The 20,488-nt window shown below is 41.9% G+C and overlaps 1 protein-coding gene across 3 annotated transcripts; it reads right to left on the bottom strand.

Moving 5' to 3' along the window:
• Positions 1-263: 263 nt before the first annotated feature.
• LOC147025939 (NADH-cytochrome b5 reductase 3-like) lies at positions 264-19,586 on the bottom strand. Of its 3 annotated transcripts, none has more exons than XM_085880869.1 (9): positions 19,463-19,586; positions 14,648-14,797; positions 9,678-9,750; positions 5,774-5,880; positions 5,441-5,570; positions 4,287-4,370; positions 4,101-4,186; positions 2,837-2,936; positions 264-1,249 (listed from the first exon to the last, which is right to left on the bottom strand). In XM_085880869.1, the coding sequence occupies exons 1-9, from the start codon at positions 19,472-19,474 to the stop codon at positions 1,077-1,079; spliced, it is 915 nt and encodes a 304-aa protein (XP_085736995.1). In that variant the 5' UTR covers positions 19,475-19,586; the 3' UTR covers positions 264-1,076. The 3 variants fall into 3 exon arrangements, with proteins under 3 accessions (XP_085736995.1, XP_085736996.1, XP_085736997.1); XM_085880870.1 differs by lacking the exon at positions 19,463-19,586 and adding an exon at positions 18,997-19,020; XM_085880871.1 differs by lacking the exon at positions 264-1,249 and adding an exon at positions 1,797-1,867.
• Positions 19,587-20,488: the final 902 nt, after the last annotated feature.

Here is a 20,488-nt window from a genome sequence, read left to right as displayed (position 1 = left end):
CAATTTTGGTGAAGATCTACATCTGATAATTTTTAAAGTGATTCTTCACCATTGAGAGATGGGGCCAAATACGAAATCTCAAAACGTTGTGGACGGATGAGTTGGATAGATGACAAGCATATTACATTTTGATGAAGGTCTGGATGCAGATCCAGCCAATGAGTGGGCTACAAAATGTAACTCTTCAACCTGGTGGAGGTATGCACTCTTTTGTTTTAGGATGTCATGGACACCCACAGGGACTACACTTCACCATAACCATATAGCGTCTTGCACAGAGCCCACTTGCAGTTCGGCATGCTGTGCACTCTGCTTTATTTAACATCCTTACAACTCTTCAAGAATACATAGCACAGGACACTTTAGTGTTTGAAACAAAACCAAAAACCAAAAGTGCACAATGAAAGCCAGCAGAAATCTCACACACAAAATGCTTCTCTTAAAGGCAGCATTTGTCCAATTGCACAGACACTGACAAAACAAGAATCACTGTGGCATGGAAGCGCACATGTCCACTTTGAAGCCAAAAAAAGAAAACAACCCCCTCTCATTTCATTAGATACCTGCACAGGTAGTGCTTCCAGTTCAGTGTTGAAACATGAGCATCTGAATACCAAAGTGGTATCTCTGGCCTAACCACAGAACAAGGCAAACTGATGTGAAAACTTCACCACAACCACAATCTCAAAAACAGGCAAACTGGTGGTAGACATCGGAAAAAGTTCCCAATTTTTCAAACAATTGTACATTTATAATCATTGTTGAAAGAAGATAAATGCAACAAAAAAAAAAAATCATGCAAGCTAACCACAGAATCCAACCCTGGCAAAAACATCCTTCCTTGCAAACTCGTACAAAAATAAACTTTAAATAGCAAAATGTAATTCCAAAAAAAACAAAAAAACCCCAAAAGCAAAAAAATTGAAACATCAGCTCTCCCTTCTCCCATTGGTCCACCCCAAATGTAGTTCATGGTTCAATCTGTTATTCTTTTCACAACATTCAACTGAGACTGGTATTCCATTACAATAAACATGCATGGCCATGAGAACTTCACTGGTGATGGATCAACACACTCAGTAAGCAAACATCATGTCCTGTGCATAGCCAAGCTTGTGTAGGTTTGGGATGCACGCGTTCTCGATCATCGGAGGAGGCCCACACATAAGCACCATGGTGTCGTCGCTCGGCCCTGGCAGCTGAGTACGGATCATGTCATCAGTGATGTGACCCTTGCTATATCCCCAGCCTGTGGACACAAGGGTAGAAGTTAAGCACCAAAAACGGCCATTGTAACATGCAAAAAAACAAGGCCGGCAGTATACGCAAGGCTATGTGAGGGCGCTGGCATGGCCACATGCATGCATGTTAGTATGATAACCACAGCAATCCATGAAAAGCCTCCAATGAAACAAAAATTAAAAAGTGCAAATTAATATTAGTGAGGAATTTTCATCCCAGAAAACTGTTCATATTTTCAGCGAGAGAGAACTCTCATTGCAGGTGATGAGTTGTTTTTGTTTTTTTTTTAACTACAGTCTGGTTCATTTTCGAGTGCCTTTCATAAGGGTAGGCCATTATGTGGAGACATCCAAATGGGTCCAGAGTAAAGCTGGGAAAGTCAAAGGCAAACTACCCAATGCATTATCTGCCTCGATTGCTTTGGTAGCATCTCAATCCTCTGGGTTGGTCTCTTGTTAGAGAGCAAGTAACCAAATGGTATGAAGCGTGGAAAGCATGAGATTCCGTGGAAAGCATGAGATTCCATGAAAAGTTCTGAATGAAACTTTCACATAAACAAAACAGCACAATCATACCACACAGCGTTCAGGGCTCGTTTCACTCTTATCAAGATACCAATTAAAAACTGGAAAACAATTTGAAGCAAATGTGTCAATATGACTACACCTCTGCCCACATTTTGGAGGGGAGGAAGGGGAGAGACAGACACACAGACAGAGACTTGAGCTTCTCACATGCTTCAAAAACTTGAGTTGTGGTCTGCAGAATGATTGTCAAAGTAAGGGAAAATGACCTTTGACCCATTTTAACCAAAATCAAATCCATCAGGTTTATCGTTGTACTATTACAGTCCATACTTGTGCCAAGTTTGGTTGAAATGAATTTAGTGGTTCACAAGTTAACGCAGTAACAAAGTTTCAATTAAAGTTCACATGACTCATTGGCCTTTTCAAGGCAAAATCTGATCAGTTAATCTTACCATTTATCAGAGTCCATACTTGTACCAAGTTTGGCCAAAATCCCTGAAGCACTTCACAAGTTAATATGGTAAGGAGAATATGCTATTCACGGACAGAAGGACAACCCAGAAACAAAATGACACCGGAGCATTCGGCTGCAGAGGCATAAAAATTATTTCCAAAACATAGCTTGTGCTGTGTGTTTAGTTTATTCTGTTTAGCTTGGAGTGGGTTGAGGGTCAGAAAACATAGCAGGCTGGGCAGCAAATCTTGTAAATATTTTCAAGTGTTTGTGTGTTACCAAAGCCTGCCCAATCATTGTTTGTCCATTCTCTAACCTCTTTTTAATGCCGAGTGCTAAGCAAGGAAACGACACGTACAATTTCTAAAGACTTTGGAAAAACTCGGCCGGGGTTTGAACCGCCGACCTCAGACTCGGAGCGGATGGTCTAAGCATTACACTGCCGAGTCTGGTAGTTACAACATTTGCATTTCGATTAGGATAGTCGTGCAAGCTCGGATAATCGCACATTTGTACAAAGGGAAAAAAGTGTCCAAAGGGAATATGGAAGGACAGTGGCACAAGGTAAGAGATAACACAACAATCACGGGGAGAGCGCAGAACAGGAACTAACCATCTGGAGGATTACTCAGCGTGTACCAGATCTTCAACTTGGTGGGAAAGCGGCTCTGCAAGTCCTCCAACTCACCACGCAACAAAATATCCTCCTCGGTCTGAAACAAATATTTTTTGTTATTTTTAATGAAGTCTAATCATCATCATCATCATCATCATCATCACCACCACCACCACCACCACCAAAGGAATTACGAAACGGCCAATAATCTATTAATAAAAAAGAGCAATTAAAAGCATCCGAGTGACTGAATGGAAGAATAAAACACCTTTTGTAACCAACGCTTTGTCAAACACGTTTTGCACTCAACAGTTGGAATTGTCAGGCAGTACCATCAGGTTCCAAACTTCGTTGGCTATTGCATGGCCGTTTGTGGTAACAGTAAAACACCAGAAATACACACTTGGTGGTCTTTCCTTGTAGTTTTAAAGACCGTTTACATGTCTGGAAGGGCAATAAAATATTTAAAAGAAAAAGTAGAATGGGGAAGGACAAGGGAGTTTTGAATGAGGGGCAGAAAATAACGACATAATTTGACGTCGAATGATATTCCTCCACCCACATTATACTTACTTGCACCAAATTTGATTTAAATCCCTTTAGCTGTTCTCAATTATCACATTTATACCTGACATGACCTCTGACCTCAAAATCTAATCAGTTGATCTTTGCATCATAATATATACTTCCACAAAATTTGGTCAAAATCCCATCACTGGTTCACAGGTTAGCACTGCTACAGAATTTTTACTTAACAGGACCTCTGACCTTTTGAACCCATAATCTAATAAGTTTATCTTTACATCATTATACACACTTGTTCAAAAGTTTGACTTGGATCCCTTCAGCCATTCTTAAGCTATCACAGTTACACGGACAGACAGACAACCCGAAAACAAAATGCCTCTGGCGACTTCGTCAGCAGAGACATTAAAAAAAGCAGGTAGATAACTCGCCTACTATGTGAAAGATACCATGAGATCTTTAACATAGTGCTGCCAGACATGTACTCTGGTTTTAAATTCATCCGAGGGATGCCTTACCCTACCTGCAAAATGCCAATCCAACAGTTTATAGCTGGGTCGAGATTCCAACCCAGGCTAGACAGCTCAAAGTAAAGTATGAATATATCTGAGCTATCAAGTCAACGCACACTTAGACTTGTGGAAATAATTTTTCATGTGTCCTGCATTTGTGAAGAGATCACGGATGTACTACATCAAGGTGAAACTCCAGATGCCATAGTCATCAGCAACATCACCTCGTTAGCAAAGATGAGGTGGCAGCTTGTGTGGTCATTACGATCCTTGGTAATCTGTCTGATGAGCTGGAGCACAGGAGTGATTCCTGAAAAAGCAAGCATTATTTCTTTATGCAAATATTCCGTTTAAGAAGCAGAAGAAACATCAAAAGGAGAGCGAAGATTAGGTGCAACAACTATACTAACCGGTCCCACCAGCGATGAGTCCCAGGCGAGACACCTTTTGGGTCTTTGGTGCAGACGTTTTGCCCGAGCTGATGGCAATGCTGCCTGCAGAGCAGTAGCACTGAATAATCAATTCTATCAATAAAATAAACCCTTTAGGAAACATCTAAATGGGCAACTCAGATGCTTTTGTTTGGTTTTACAGCTCAACATTATTCACATCCACAAACAATTTCTCCATCAATTTTTCCTCAAAACCTCCGTTTATGTACACACCTTCCCTGAAGGGTATGTTTTCCAACCTGGTACTCTATTTTTGATCAGCATACTCTACATCAGAGTTTAAAATATTGACCATTGTGCAAAAAACAAAGGGAAGCCAACAAAGGGAGTGAAAAAAAATAAACTGCAGGGTAAGGGTGGTGACTGATTGATTAATCAGAGTCCATTCCATCTTGGTAATTTGGTCTTTCAATCATACTATATGCCTGGTGTTGGCTTCATGGTTAGGGTGGCGGGTTTGGGATCCGAAGGTCCCAACTTCAAATCCTGCTCATTCGTTGAATTAATACCAGGTTGAGTTGACTCCGCAAAAAGGACCAGGAGTCCTTCTGAGGTCGGAAAAATGAGTGCCAGCTTGCTGGGATGATCAAGTCATTTGAGTATCGTGTCAAAGTGGTGACCCGTCTACGATTGTACCCAATAGCCCAGGAGACTGCTTCAGCAGCACCAACGCTCTCTAGAGAGTATGATCCTCATTGGTGGATGGAATCATACTATAATGGAGCTATGGCATACATGTGAATATGCATGCATGCATCTAGTACTCCGAGAGGATTTGACCGAGGGAAGCTGAAACGTTCAGTGATTAATGAGGGCATCCTAAAGTTGTGCCTGAACAAGTTTTGTTTGATTCCATAAAGTTTGATTTAGAATTTTTTTTTAAAGAGATCAAGGCAGTGGTCTGTTGCCTATACACCACCCAAATAGAGGGGTGTGGTAGAATAACATGTTACATGCTTGAAACAGTGTCTGTAAGGCAGGCACTCTGATAGTCGTTATAAATGGGGTTAGGTAACATTGCTTTTGGACAGAACAAGGATATCCAATATCGAAACGGATAGCAAAATAAACCAAGAGCCATCGGTTGAGTGGGCCACCATAATCACACTCACCCTTTCCCTGGTAAAGCAGCTTGCCGTCAGGGCCCTTGAAGTCAACAGTGTCACCATTCCTCAAATTGTCCAGGTATTGTGACATTTTCCCTCCCTCTGGGAACTTTGGATGTACCCCCTTCTTATATATCTAAAGAACAAACAAACATACCAACTACAGCTGAAAAACATCTACATAAATATTGGCACACAGGAATGTTTTTGTTTTTTTTAAAGAAAAAATAATTTTTAACCTGTTGGGGGGGGGGGGGGGACATTGAAAAACATTTCATGGAATCTTGCATGAAGGTCACTCATGAGGCTGCCAATGCAACAATTCTACAAACATCTTGCCTTTATCACCAAATCCACGTATCCGAGGTCAGCATTGCTGGAAACGGGAGTGTATGGGCGAACCACCAAGCTACCATCGATCTTGGCAGAAAGGTAAATGTGTTGTCCTGAAAGCAGAACAGATTACATCATTTTGGACAAAATAACAGCAAAACTAAAGGGACACTCTGTGGCAGAGTGATCGGTGTACCTCGATTGCCACGAATGCTACCACAACAAAAGTTAGTCGAGGAGATACACCAAAAAGAGTTACGAGTACAATGACACGTCACTCATCAAACTGCAAATAATCGCAACCAATAATCGAGAGAACAGCAGCTTCACAAAGTACAAAAAAAAAAGTAAATCACTGTAGAATTTCCCTTTAATTCCATAACCACACTACTTGTGACATGCCAGGATAGGCCAACTGATGTGCGTAGTTACCGGCTATCTTCATAACCATTACATTATTCCTTACTGGAGAATACCTCAGTGTCGTGAAACGAGGCCTGCGAAAAAAAGAAAAATCACTGTGGAGAAGCATGAGGCCAAGTGAACGCATGATGGAAGGAAGAGACTAAATTGCTGCTTCAAGACATCTTCATGTCAGAATCACTTTCAGAAGGGTGCAGTCTTTGACAAAAAATAAAAGGGCTTCTGCACAAAATGTCATTTCCCCTTCTTAGTGGGCATACCTCTCAACATTTTATTCAGAAAATGAATAGTCTTCAACACTTAAAACTGTTTGTCAGCTTTTCCTTTCTGCTTTCGTGCTCATCTTTTCATCTGTGGATTCCTTCTCGAATCAGACTCGGTGGCAAAACGATTTGAGCATCCGTGCTGAGACTGGGAAGGCGGTGGTTAGATTCCAACCCGAGCCTAATCATAAAGAAAGATGTCAAAAATGGTGTGTGCTACTTCCTTGCTCAAGGACTAGCATTTAAAGGACAAAGCAAAGACAAACTTCATGGTGAGAATGAAGTTCCTCAATTGTCTTAATATAATGGTTGTGGTGGGAAGGGGGGAAGAAAGAAGAAAAAGACGTCGTGCAGAGCACAATACTTGTAAGATCCACCCCACCCCTCCAAAGGTTGCCATGGATACATCAAATTAGCCATTTCATCAAGATTCAAATTGCCAATCTTAATAACAGATAAAAATTGATTATTTTTCAAATCAAAATAGATTTTAGAGGTTTGAACTCGAGTTGACCTGTGACCTTTTGATTTCAAAAATAGTTGGTTTCCCAATTCAGTGATGCACTATGCAATTGCTGTTTAATTTTCAAGTCAACCGGATGAAAAAATGATTTTAGAAATTTGACCTCAAGATGACCTTTGACCTCAAAAATCAATAGGCCTCAGTCGAGATGACCTCCACAACTTGGTAAAGTTTCATGACGACCAGTAATTTTGCAAGTAATAAAGAATAATAGGAGGCATTATACAGATGGCATCACTGGTACCAAGAGTGCTCATTTTGCTGACCTCAGAAGGATGACAGGCTGAGTCAACCTCCTGGTGTATATTAATTCAGCAGCCAACGGGGCTTGAACTCAGGACCCAAGGATCCCAAGCCGCCACCGTAACCACCAAGCCAACACCAGGCTTATAAGAGTGCTCTACAAAGTGATGTCACTTCCTCCACCCCCCCACACCCTCCCCCCCAGCTCAATCACTATATTCAAAGTCAAGTCCAGTGTGGTCTTGTACTCATTTCGTGTTGTGGCTCCTCCATGAACCTTCCTGTAGAAAAAAATATATATCTAAAAATCTGTACGTGCTGACTTATATGGCCTGTCTTTTCGCTTGTCCAATTACCCTTCCCTTGCTCAACAGTTCCCTTCCATTTTATTCCGTCATTGACTCTTCCATGCGCCTCAATCCAAGAAAAACACGTCAAATGCATTCAGCCCTTGTTCACGATTGTAGACTTGGATGGATTGGTGAAATGAGGTATAGAGTATAATCATGAAGATTCCAATAGAAACACAAATGATAGTTAAAAATAATAATTTTTAAAAATGGCCATCATGGCAAGACAACTCACAAAATTAAAACAATATATTCCAAATCTCTTAAAAACTCAAAACCAATAAGGAATGCAGACAAGAGGCCTTTATTAAGGCCAGGTCACATCTTGACGTTTTAGCCAGGAATGGCAACGTATAAAAATGCAGGTAAAACGTTGGCGTACGCTGAAGTTTTGAGGTTTTTTTAAAGTTTTGGTCGTATTCATAACGTGTTGGTCGTATGCATAACGTATTAGTAACGGAGCAGAACGTTTCGTTGTGTTAAAGATAACTTATACCAACGAATGCTTAGCCTGTTGTCGGCGTTCACAACCTATGCCCAACGATAGTTTAACTTAGTCATGGCGCGCTGCACGTATCGCCGACGAACTCGTGGCGTTCTCTGTTAAAAACCTGCCACACGCCGATTTAAATCATAACCGCCTGAAAATTGGAAGTGTCAACATCGCAGTCACACCTTGACGATTTAGCCAGCGTATGCCGACGTATGAAAAATGTGTCAAAAACGCTGGGACACGTCGAATACGGTATGGGTAAGTTGTGTATACGTTAGGAGCACGATGAAAAACAATGAAGTACGCTGGCATATTCCGTGGAACGTCTATTACGTCGTGAAATTTCAAGCATGCTGAAAATTTTACGATGTACGGCTCACAAGTTCCGCATACGCTGGCATAAGTTCTCGGCACACTCCGCAATCGTTTACACACGTCGGCCACACGTTACTTGTAAGTTACTCATAAGTCGAAACACGTCGAGGTAATGTTTAGCATACCCGAAACTTAATTTTTAACCTACAAGTAACGTGCTTTGAACCTATTAGTAGCGTGCTTTGAACCCAAGTGTAACGTATCTCAAATGCACATTGACGAATTTGATTGACGTCTTCCGGACGACCACAGAACTTACTGAACGTGTTTCTAACTTACAGCTACCGTATAATGACGTATTGGCAGCGTTTAGGGGAATTGGTATATACAAATGGGCTTCACAAGAGCAACCCGTCAGTGTTCCAGACTCCATGTTGAGTAGATGTCAATGTCAGTAGCAGTAGCAGTAGTTCGAGAAAATTTAGTGATGTCGATGTTATTAGTAGTAGTATCAGTCGTAGTAGTTCGAGAGAATTTAGTGATGTCAATGTTAGTAGTAGTAGTGGTAGTAGTTCGAGAGAATTTCTGATGTCGATGTTGGTAGTAGTAGTAGTAGTAGTAGTAGTAGTAGTAGTAGTACTTTCAAGTAACGTGTTGCAAAGTGTGAACAACATTCGTGTAGCGTGCTTCCAAAACGTTACTCATAGGTTAGAAATAAGTTTTGGGTACGCTAAACATTACCTCGACGTGTTTCGACTTATGAGTAACTTACAAGTAACGTGTGTCAACGATCGCATAACGTGCCCACAACTTATGGCCAGCGTAGCGGAACGTGCGAGTCATACGCCGACATACGTCGTAAAATTTCAAGCATGAAAAAATTCGAGGAAAACCCAAAAGTTCAACGTTTAAAGCCAGCGTACTACCACTTATGGCAGTGTTTTTCAGCGTGGTCTTAACATGTACAAAACGTACCCATAACGTATTCGACGTGTACCAGCGTTTTACACAAATTTTCCAAAAATCGGCATAAGCTGGCTAAAACGTCAAGGTGTGACTGGGCCTTTAGGAAACGATTTTGCAAATAACCCAAAAGGTACAGATATCACATGACCACTTAATTGTGATGAAAATGGTAAAAGTACACAATATAGAGAGAAAGGGGGGGGGGTGCATGGTGATTGCTTCTTTGAACATTAGACAAAGATGAACAAACAAGCTTTACACAAGGATGGGGGGTAATGAACGGACATTGAACAAAAGAGTTTTGAGAAAACAGAAGAAAAAAAAAAAAACTCACCAACAGCAAACCCCAGGCAGTGTTTGGGAGTCGGAAGAGCGAAGCGGAACCTCCTTGTATTGTGGGTTACAGTCTACAAACACAATAAAACAAACACGAACACCAAGGGAATTATACACACACCTGCATTTTAGCAGTCAAAATGAGCATGCAAACTTTTACTGTTGCAAGGTCCTTTTTGGTTCATTGTGGGGTTTGGGTACATGGAAGGATTTGATATTTACAACAAAGAGGGGCACGAGCTTGTTGTGTGGAAGTAGTATCCAAGGTCTGCTCAGTCCTCCAGGTCAATATCCTGATATCAAAAATATCGATACATCTCACCCTCTCCCCAAAGTGTGCATGTTCAAGGGCAGAAGCTACAGTATACTGAAGCTTTAACTCTGCATTGTGCCAACTCAGGCATAGTCTTGTTTTCAAGTTACAGCATGACATCTACTTCCACTACAGCTACTGGGAGGATATGCTACAGGTTCATCATTTGCAGCATAAACAAGTTCTTCCGTACATTTTTATTGGCTCTTAGCTTTCATAGTTTCAAACTGTCCTCTGGTTATGGAAGTATTGTGCCGACAATCAGGCATGACTTCATTGAACACCTTAAAAGGTCTCAATCAGGTCTACAATTGCACTATGCATCAGACATGATACCTTGCACCACCAAAGTAACAAAGAAGATGTCTTCGTTAGTATGCAGCACAAGGTTGCAGGGAGGAATCGTTGGCGGATTGCATGGCTGTGCTGCTGATGAAGTGCCCTCTGTAGGTTAGGGCAGGAATGATTAATTTGTTCATGGTGCCGGCAATAAGGTGGATCAGACTCTGCGACGGTCACGAGAGTGAGATGTGCATGGAAGAAGTTTCAGGAACTGAGTGGCATGCTGATGAGGAAGGGGGTGCCGTTGAAGTTGAAGGGAAAGGTGTATGCTGCTACATGTGAGAAGTGCTACGATTTATGGGAGTGAGACATGCGTAATGAACGTAGAGCAGTAACGAAGGCTGGAAATGCAAACGGTTCAGTGGATGTGTGGAACATTGTTGAGAGAGGAATACAAATGATAAATTGCAGAAGATGATGGGAATAGAGCCAATGGTGGTTGAATCATGCAATGAGGAAGGATGAAAGTGACTGGGTAAGAAGTGATGAAATTAATGTAGAAGGACGTAGAGGACGGGGAAGACCGAGAAAGACGAAATGCAAGCAAGGGGGTTAACAAGGGGAGATGCAGAAAATATGGCAAAGTGGAGAAGATGGTCATGGGCCCACAAGGGTAACCCCTGCTTTAGCAGGGGGAAATGGCCTTAAAAACACCCGTTTGCTGCCGGCGATACCTCACCTACTCTTTGCATAGGGCACCATAGGATTTTTGAACCGATGCAAGACAGCTCAAAAGTGAGTGTGCGTACCTCTCGGCCACCCTATCAGCCCCACAAGCAAAACTGAACAAAACAAATACAACAGAAAAACAACAACGGATAATATTTCACAAACAGCTGTGGGTTGAACAAGAAATGCTCTCCAGCACCTGAGGCCAAGCTGCAAAAAAAAAAAAAAATAATAATAAAATACAACATTGCATTGCAGTGGCAAGGAAAGGAATTATTCCCCTTGCTTTATAACTAACAATATGGGAGGCAATTTGAAGTTTGGAATTCCAAATTATTCCAATTATTACCATAAACGTAAGAAGAGAGCAGCACAATATTCGAAAGAACAAGCGGTGTAATGTTAACATTGCAAGCTTTCCCTTGAACGAGTAAGTACATGTACGGTCGGTCACATGTCGTAAGTACAAACACAAACGGTCAATGGAAATCCCAGACAACAGAAGGTGCAAAGCCAACCTTGACAATGGAACAAAGGGAACAGGCAAAATGGGAACCCAGACAAAAGCAAAAGACAGAAAGGTAAGACACCAAATAGTCACAAAGCACGATGGTAGCATCATGACATTAATGGGGCCAAGCGAGACAAGTGGGTGAGGGACATACTGAAGCAGGCAGGATAATTGCAGAGAAAGCCAAAAAGAAGACAAAACAAAAGTGAGAGCTAGAATTAATAAAAAAAATAAAATAAAAATTTATCATGAAAAGGAGAATTTGAAACATCATTGGTCTCTCCTTTAAAGAACTGAAGGGAAGAGCAAGATTGGAGTGGTAACTTCATGGGGCAAGGAGGTTTTGGGTTGCTCCATGTGGACATGGCATGATGGTCTGGAAAGGAAAGGCCAAATTAGTGCAGGAAGTTAAAATAATAACATACTTCTGGGATATGTTTGGAGTGAAAGCAATAACAAACCGTGCTTCCCCATCGTTTCAGGTCGCTCACCTGCATTCAATTTTTTCATCTACTTATTTTTTTTTTTATTTACAGACGCTTTCCAATGGTTCTGTGATTTACCGCCTCTCTCCCCCCGGGGTATCGGCTTTGATGTCCGTTGGCACGCAAAATTTCAGCTTTCTACGGCACCTGGAAGGTATCGAATAATAATAGTCAGTGGGTGGTTAGAATGGGAATTATAAATTAAACACCCACGCACACGCACACACAAAGGAGGAATGAATTCCTGAAAAAGCTTGCATACAACGAATCATACTTCCAATGCAAAAAAATGGGGATGTGTGACTGAACTCAACTTTCCCCTGACCCCATGCCTTCTCAAACAATGACGACTCTTCTCATGTTTATCCAAACAATAACACAATGACATTATAAATGTACCCTACGATAGGTAAAAACAAGCATTAAAACTACAGGAGTTTTATTTACCAACTAAAGCAATCACTTGGTGGTGGTGTGGCAGCTTATGTGGAGCGCGGAGAGGCATTGTCATCCAAGTCATAATCACTGAACATCGGCAGTGTGACATCAAGAGATGAATGGGTGGAAGTTGATGGGCCAGGGAGAAGGTTCAGGTGTTAGGTGTCGGAGAATGCTCATAAAACTGCATGTTAATCACCGTTGGTTGAAGATTTATTTGTAGGGAACAACGGCAGAGTTTAAATGGTGCTTAAATTGGAGGCTCCTTTCAAGACTCGGGTACATGAAGAGTGCAGCTCGTGTCAGCTGTTCTGGAAGAGAAAATAAGTCAGCCAACTTCTTCATAGTTATGACTGTAACTTCTTGACTTGCTCATCTTCTTCAGCATTTGTTATTTCCTTGAAGTCTTCAACATCTCACTCTTCTGTATTATGTGAATCAACGAGCTTCAACACATCAGCTTCCTCTCGGTCTGCAAAGCAGTCACCTCCAACCTTACAACCCAGCTGAACAACTTTAATCACAGTTAGCAAAACGAGGAAAGCCTTCAAATTCGTTGACACAAACTTTTTTTTTCCCATGCAGAAGAGTTCATGGTGGATGGGTGAAATTCATCCCATGATGGTGTCTTATTTCCTTCAATCATGCACAAATGTCTCTCTCTCATCTGGTCCAAGAATGCCCTCCATCAACTAGAAGAGTTGATGGAGGGCATTGTTCTTGCTGTGAGTTGTGTGTTAGCTCTCATATGAGCCTCAACCAAGGTATACAAAAAAAAAAAAAAAAAGGATTCTTTTGAGATTGTCAGCCTTGAAAGCCGATATTACATCCTGGTAGAGTGGATGCAGCAACGAGGTGGTGTTCGGTGGCAATAACAGCAGGATGCCATTGGGTTTGAGGTGCATCAGGTGTTATTGATCATGAGGAGCACCTTGAATACTCAGTTAATACCTTCACCAGAGGAGAGGGTATTGCATTCGAGTCTGCTCGTTTGCACAAAACACGAGTTTTTATCTGCAACTGCTTGTCGGATCAAGACGAAATTTTCACCATCGGAGCTACAACTCATGCAGAATGTTGTAATGACAATTATGTCATAGGACACATGGTGTAGCAGCCATCTTGGAAAAAAGGGGGAATAAATAAATAAAACTTTGGACCTCCATCTCCAAAACTGCACCAAGAAAAATAATAAAAATTGATACTTATCACATGGCAAGTACTCATGGGGAATAAGTGCGATTTTTTGGTTGTTGTTGTTAGACATCATAGGTGCCTTTGTTATGACATCAAAATTGTATGTATATATATATATATATATATATATATATATATATATATATATATATATATATATATATATATATATATATATATATATATATATATATATATATATATATATATATATATATATATATATATATATATATATATAATACAATGCTACATCCATTCAGTTTGAAAATTCTTGAGGGTCATCTTGGGATAAATTGGTTCACAGAAGAAAAGAAAAAAAATTGACAGTCACATTGTTTGACAGCTATATCGTTGGAAGATAAAAATCCATCCACAACTTTGCGATATTGTGCTATATATCATTTTGGCCCGATCTCTCAATGGTGAAAAATGAAAAAAAATTTGAGTAGTTAGATCCAGATCTTCACCAAAATCTCATCAGTTTGTCCTCATCTTGCACCCAACCTGCCCACAAAATTTCATCTGGATCCATACACAATTTTGATATATCCTGAACAAAGACAAACAGACAAAGGGGCGAAAACATAACGTCTTTCACCTTCGGTGGCGGAGGTAAAGAGAGAGAAGAGACACAGACATGGAAGAAAGGTGACAAGGAGCTTCCAATCCTAATCACTTCTAAATGGGGCTACAAAACACTAAGTTGTGAAGTAACTCATTAATAATTACAGCTTCAACTCATCATTTTCATATATATATATATATATATATATATATATATATATATATATATATATATATATATATATACATACATATATACATACATACATACACACACAGTATACAATACACTTGTTATAAAATTAAATCAAGCAAATATTAATCTACAAACTTGCTCAATGTTTTCACCAAGCCAATAGTCAAACCAAAATATTGAATTGGATTTTTCAGATTTGAAAATTCGAATATTCGTGTCACCAAATTCGAACAATCATCTTGCAGAGTACCTCCTTATCGACGAGCCGTAGAGGAACTTTCACATTTGAATCTAAAAGTGTGGTTGGAACACGACGTTTACGGTGACTCCACAAGGTGTAGGCAACACCACCGATAGCTGTCAGAACTGCCACACCAAGCGCCACACACACAGGCGTACCCTGTGGGAAGAGCACAGAATCAGACAAATGTCATTTGAAAATGTGGAGAAAATAGTTTGTACATGGTGAGCAAATGCCCATCCATGAGAAAATACAGGAAAAAAAATCACATGGATTTGTCCAACATTGTGGTTCACACTGATGTGGCATGAGATCATTTTCTATTATTACAAAACCAAATGGCTAAGACAGCATCAGAGCCAAAGAAAACACCATAAATACAAACTTTGAAGAAACGCTCATCAGCCACATGTTAATCTTTCCACCAGAAATCATTGAAAATTTTTTGTTAATTAAATCGTAAAACAAAACACAAGGAACTTTAATGCCGTAAAAGGCAAATTTCGCCAAAATTGGTGCAATCAATGAGACGTCCACATGGGAAGTGAAAGGAAAATTAAATTTTGAGTTTCCTCATGAAGTCCCCGAGGCCACACCCTTACAATCCCACCACCCCACCGGCCGAAATGGCTGCCTCCCCCTCGACTCCCACACAAAGAGTACCTACATACAAGAGTCACAACAACTTGGAATTAGAAGCCATTTTGCTTCCATCGAGCACGGCGTACAGAACCTGTTCCCATTGTGTGAAGTAAGCGTCTGTTTTATCAAGCTGCCTTTCTCTGCACCCAAAAGTGAGACTTGTATTATGTAACAAGGTTTGTCATTCTTCTAACGCGTCAGAATAAACAAAAGATCAGACAACATTGATTTAACCTTGAAAACATATCACAGAAACCATGGGAAAATGAAGTGCAATGAGCGAGTAAAGGTTCACACTGATGAGCATTTGATTTGAGGTGTACAGAGTGTGTGAGCAGAAACTAGAAATTACAATGCGGTGAAAAAATAATAAATAAATGTTAAAAAAAATAAAACTCGCAGTCACCGTCCTGGTAGTGAAAGAATGGAGAAATTTGAAAGAAGTGCAAGATAGAAATTGAGGGACACCATCCAAGAGTAGAGAATTAGAGGAAAACAAACAAGCTTGAAAAGATTGATCGATTTATGCTCTGCCTGAAGGCAGGTCCATGGCTGCTTAGCAAAGGTGATACTGGGTGGTTTGCCATTGCCTTCCCAGCAGTTGGTCATGGTGGGAATTTATAAAATTGGCCAGAGTACCAGTGAAAGCTCAACTACTCTAGGTGAAGGACACTATGGGATCGTCAACATACGCCAACTAATGATGGCAGACAAGACACCCAACAATTAGCTTAACATCCATTTGACGGATTAAAGGGTCAGATCAGATCAGATGTGACTTACTACAGGTACCATGTAAACCTATACTAACACATTTCATGGTCAGGTTGTTGGTGACTAAACAGTCTCCCCCACCAGGTTTCCTGTTGAGGATGTGTGGATATGGACACCCAGCAGGATTAACAAAACCTGTCAAAGGGCAGAGGTGTTCCTTGTGAGTCCATGGCCATCCATATCCGATACCCAACTGCATCTGGACTACCTTTTCCTCGGAGGTTGGTGGCATGATTTGCACTCCAGCAAACGAAAAACATTAAAAAAAAACCTCTAATCTGAAAACTCATTCTACGAGTTCACCTCCCAAGCAGCTCACTGGATGATGAAGGGATTGAAGCAAAGCATTCAGGACCCCTATTATTTGATAGGAGGAGAAGCACAGGGTATCCTTTCTGGGTCAGATTGCGGTGGTGTTAGATGTCGTCCACCAGACTGTGGTCTCCTTGGGTTAACCTGAGGAAGTCCCTTCGGGTGGGTGCCTGGTATGTCACCACTCGGAGAGGATGATCACCTGTCTGCTATTATCTGAGTGCCAGCATATGAACATCGGTATTGCAGCACTGAGGTTCGGAGACCACATTGTGGTGAGATCAGGGCAGGTGATTACACCGACTACTGGTCTGGTCATGCTCTGATGGTTACCATTGTGGTGGATCTCAAAGACTAAATTGTCCACTCGGGCAAAGTACACCAAAAGAGAATCTTTAATTTCACGTACGTGGAGGGGAGAACACCAAGTGCAACGGATTCAATGATCTCCACTAAGAAGAAGCCATAAGCAATCTCCCTTATTCTTATTTGACATCCAAAAAATAATGGGAGGGCGAGATATTTAGCAATTCAACTACCGGAAGAGACAATAAGCAGAAGGCAAAATATTGCAGTGTTAACAACCAGGTCAGCCTTGAATGGCAAGGGTGCAACTATCCCTATTGCTGACCCCTCAATGAACTGTGAACCACCTTAGTTTGTGGAAACACAGGCTGCGGTGCACCAGTTGAAAGAAGAAAAAGCTGCTGGGATTTGTGGTATCCATGCCAAACTTAAGGCTGGTGGAAATGCTGTACTCATGTCATAGCATGCAGTTCTATGCTCAGTTTGGAGCATAGGCATCATCCCAACTGAATGGATGAGGGGTCTTGTCATCCCTCTCTGGAAGGAAAAGGAAACAACTAACGAGGGGTGATGCTGCTCTCAGTGCCTGGCATGGTCTTTGCTCAGAAGCTCAGATAATTATTGATAGGGTTCACCACCATTTACTTGAGCACCAGTGCCCAGAGCAGTCGAGCTTTACACCAGAGGCCAACGATTGATCGAATCCTTGCTCTTTGGTTCCTCACCAAACGCAGACGAGAGTTTCTGCAGGGAATGCTTGCAGCCTATGTTGAGCTCCGCAAAGCGTTCAATTCAGTCAAATCAGAATGCCTTGAGGATTCTCGGTCTTCGTGGGGTGCCACCAAAACTGAGCGATCGGATTTCTGAACTATACTTTGGTATCGAGGATGCTACGAGATGTAGTGGTTCCATCTCTGATATTTCTAGTTGTTACTGGAGTTCATCAGCGGTGTGTACTGCCCCCCTACACACTTGTCAACACTTGGATGGACTGGACTCTGGGGAGGATGTCAGAGATCAAGCTGTGGTGCACAATTTGGGAATCTGTCCTTGATTTCACAAATGGTCATCTCTGCGGAGACGCAAAATATCCTTATGGGGGCTGTTGAGGCATTGAACGAGTCAGATCCGCCAGGATTATGGGTTTCTTGGGAGAAAACCAAGATCCAGGCTTTCAATGACATCTTCTCTGTATCAGTTTGGGGTGAGGATGAAGAAGTCACAGGGAGATTCAGATTCACTTTCCTTGGCAGTGATATTCATGTCTCAACATGTTGAGAGCCAGAGGTCGATAGATGTCTGCATTAGACCTGGGGAGTTATGGAGTCACTGGATCATGGGGTGTGGCACTGCCGGTACCTGTGCAGGAGGACGAAAGTCCGAGTCTTCAGGTCCTTGGTGCTTCCATTCTTGCTCTACGGATGTGAGACTTGGACTCTGACCAGGGAACCGAGACGAAGACTTAACTCCTTCAATACCAGGGGCTTTGGAGAATCCTTGGCCCTTGCTGGTCAGACTTTGTGTCCAACGAGCGGCTGCTGAGAGCCACAGATGAGATTTGTTTCCTGAATAGTCCGTGAACGTCAGCTGCAGCTGCACTGGTCTTTTTCCTGACGCTGATCCTGCTCACCAGATTCTCTCAGCAAGGGAGCTTCGTGAGTCAGAGACCAACGGGACGACCACATGCCTCATGGTTGCAGCAGGTTGATCAGCATCTCGAGATGGGGAGATGGGGATGGGCCAGACATCTACCTGGGGGATGGCCAGATGGAGGCCCCTGGAGTACAGGTGGAAAGTGGACGCAGCGACACGCTGCTCCCATACCTGACCTGACACACACTGATGAATCACCCTGCCTGTGAAACACCGGCATGACACTGTCCGTCTATCCTTGCCTAATGCAGTGCATGTTATACCCAGCGTGCACCTGATTAGCACCGACTCTTGCACTTTATGAAACCTTAGCTGAATTGAAGACAATTAAATTATTAATTTTCATGAGGTCATTATTCTGTTAATGTAACAACCTATGTCCACAAAGGAAATTTAGAGGTAGGGAGAGAAATGCAACACGTAGAAAAAAAAAGTGAAAATATGAAAAAAAAATAAAAATAAAAATAAAAATAAAAATCGACAGAAAAATAGACAATTAAAATAATTACAAACAATGAAATGGATCAGCACCTGCATTTAAATAGTATTTTGCTATCAAGAAGGCCTTTCTCCCATATTGATTTTTTTTTTTAATCATATTTTCCACCAAAACACCATGCATTCATATCATGTTCATCATTTTCTCACAAAATGGAAACAAAATGGCGTACATTGACCATGTGACCAGACTTTGACACACGTCATGCGGCAACCCTCCATTCAGGCCCCGCCCAAAACATCGACCTGAAGACAGCAGTAAAATCTGACCAACCGTCTCTGAGGAACAAAACTGTGATCCAGACATCACTAATCAAACGTCGATCCGCCGATCATGCCGTCCCTCTTATTAATATAGAATCGTGGCGATCGGTCTTTTGTCTACCAATGCCCTCAATACCTATAATGGGTATCCCGATACTCAAGCCACCTCACATCCTTGTGACCTTGTCGTGCCGGAGGACATCGTACACGGAATACGTAACAAGTAAAGGCCGCTCGTGATATCCTGTGGGATTTAAAACCGCGAACCATTTTATCCAAGTACACCACGTGTCCTCGCATTGTACTGACTGACGTTAACCGGCTTTAAAAGTTACACGGTGACTATAACCGAGACACACGTGACACACAACATACCACGTTCCCCATGTCTGCGGGGAAACTTGGCGAGAACGCGCATGCGCGAGATCCTCGGAACGCCCCGATTTATTGGTTTTGATATAATTAAATAAATACTCTCCACCCACGTGCCCGCCGTGTCAGAATGCGTACGTACTAAATAGATCGGTCGTTTGGGTTTTCACTTTCAAGAGACAAAAACGGAAACGAGGAGTGGGACAAAAAGATGAGGAGGGAAACGAGGAGTGGGACAAAAAGATGAGGAGGGAAACAAGGAGTGGGACAAAAATATGAGGGAAACGAGGAGTGGGACAAAAAGATGAGGAGGGAAACAAGGAGTGGGACAAAAATATGAGGGAAACAAGGAGTGGGACAAAAATATGAGGGAAACGAGGAGTGGGACAAAAATATGAGGAGGGAAACGAGGAGTGGGACAAAAATATGAGGAGGGAAACGAGCATCATTGGGAGAGAGAGGGGGTTAGAGAAGGACAGTGGAGAGTATGGAGGGGATAAAGTGTATGAGTGTGCATGAGTGTATGTGTGTGTGGGTGTGTATGAGTGTGTGGGTGTGTGTATGGGTGTGTATGAGTGTGTGGGTGTGTATGTGTGTGTGTGTGTGTGTGTGTGTGTGTGTGTGTGTGTGTATGTGTGTGTGTATGGGTGTGTGTGTGTGTATGTGTGAGGGTGTGTGTATGTGTGGGTGTGTGTGTATGTGTGTGTGGATGTGTATGAGTGTGTGGGTGTGTGTATGTGTGGGTGTGTGTGTATGTGTGTGGACGTGTATGTGTGAGTGTGAATGGGTGTATGTGTGGGTGTGTATGTGTTAATGTGAGTGTGTCCGTGTGTGAGTGTGTATGTGTGAGTGTGTATGTGTGAGTGTGTATGTGTGAGTGTGTATGTGTGTGTGTATACGTGTGAGTGTGTATACGTGTGAGTGTGTATGTGTGAGTGTGTATGTGTGAGTGTGTATGTGTGTGTGTGTGTATGTGTGAGTGTGTATACGTGTGAGTGTGTATACGTGTGAGTGTGTATGTGTGAGTGT

The sequence above is a fragment of the Eptatretus burgeri genome, chromosome 5 (assembly GCF_056783735.1).
Source record: "Eptatretus burgeri isolate ZD-2024b chromosome 5, Ebu_testis_v1, whole genome shotgun sequence".
Classification (NCBI taxonomy): Eukaryota; Metazoa; Chordata; class Myxini; order Myxiniformes; family Myxinidae; genus Eptatretus; species Eptatretus burgeri.
This window is presented reverse-complemented; position numbering and strand designations above follow the sequence as displayed.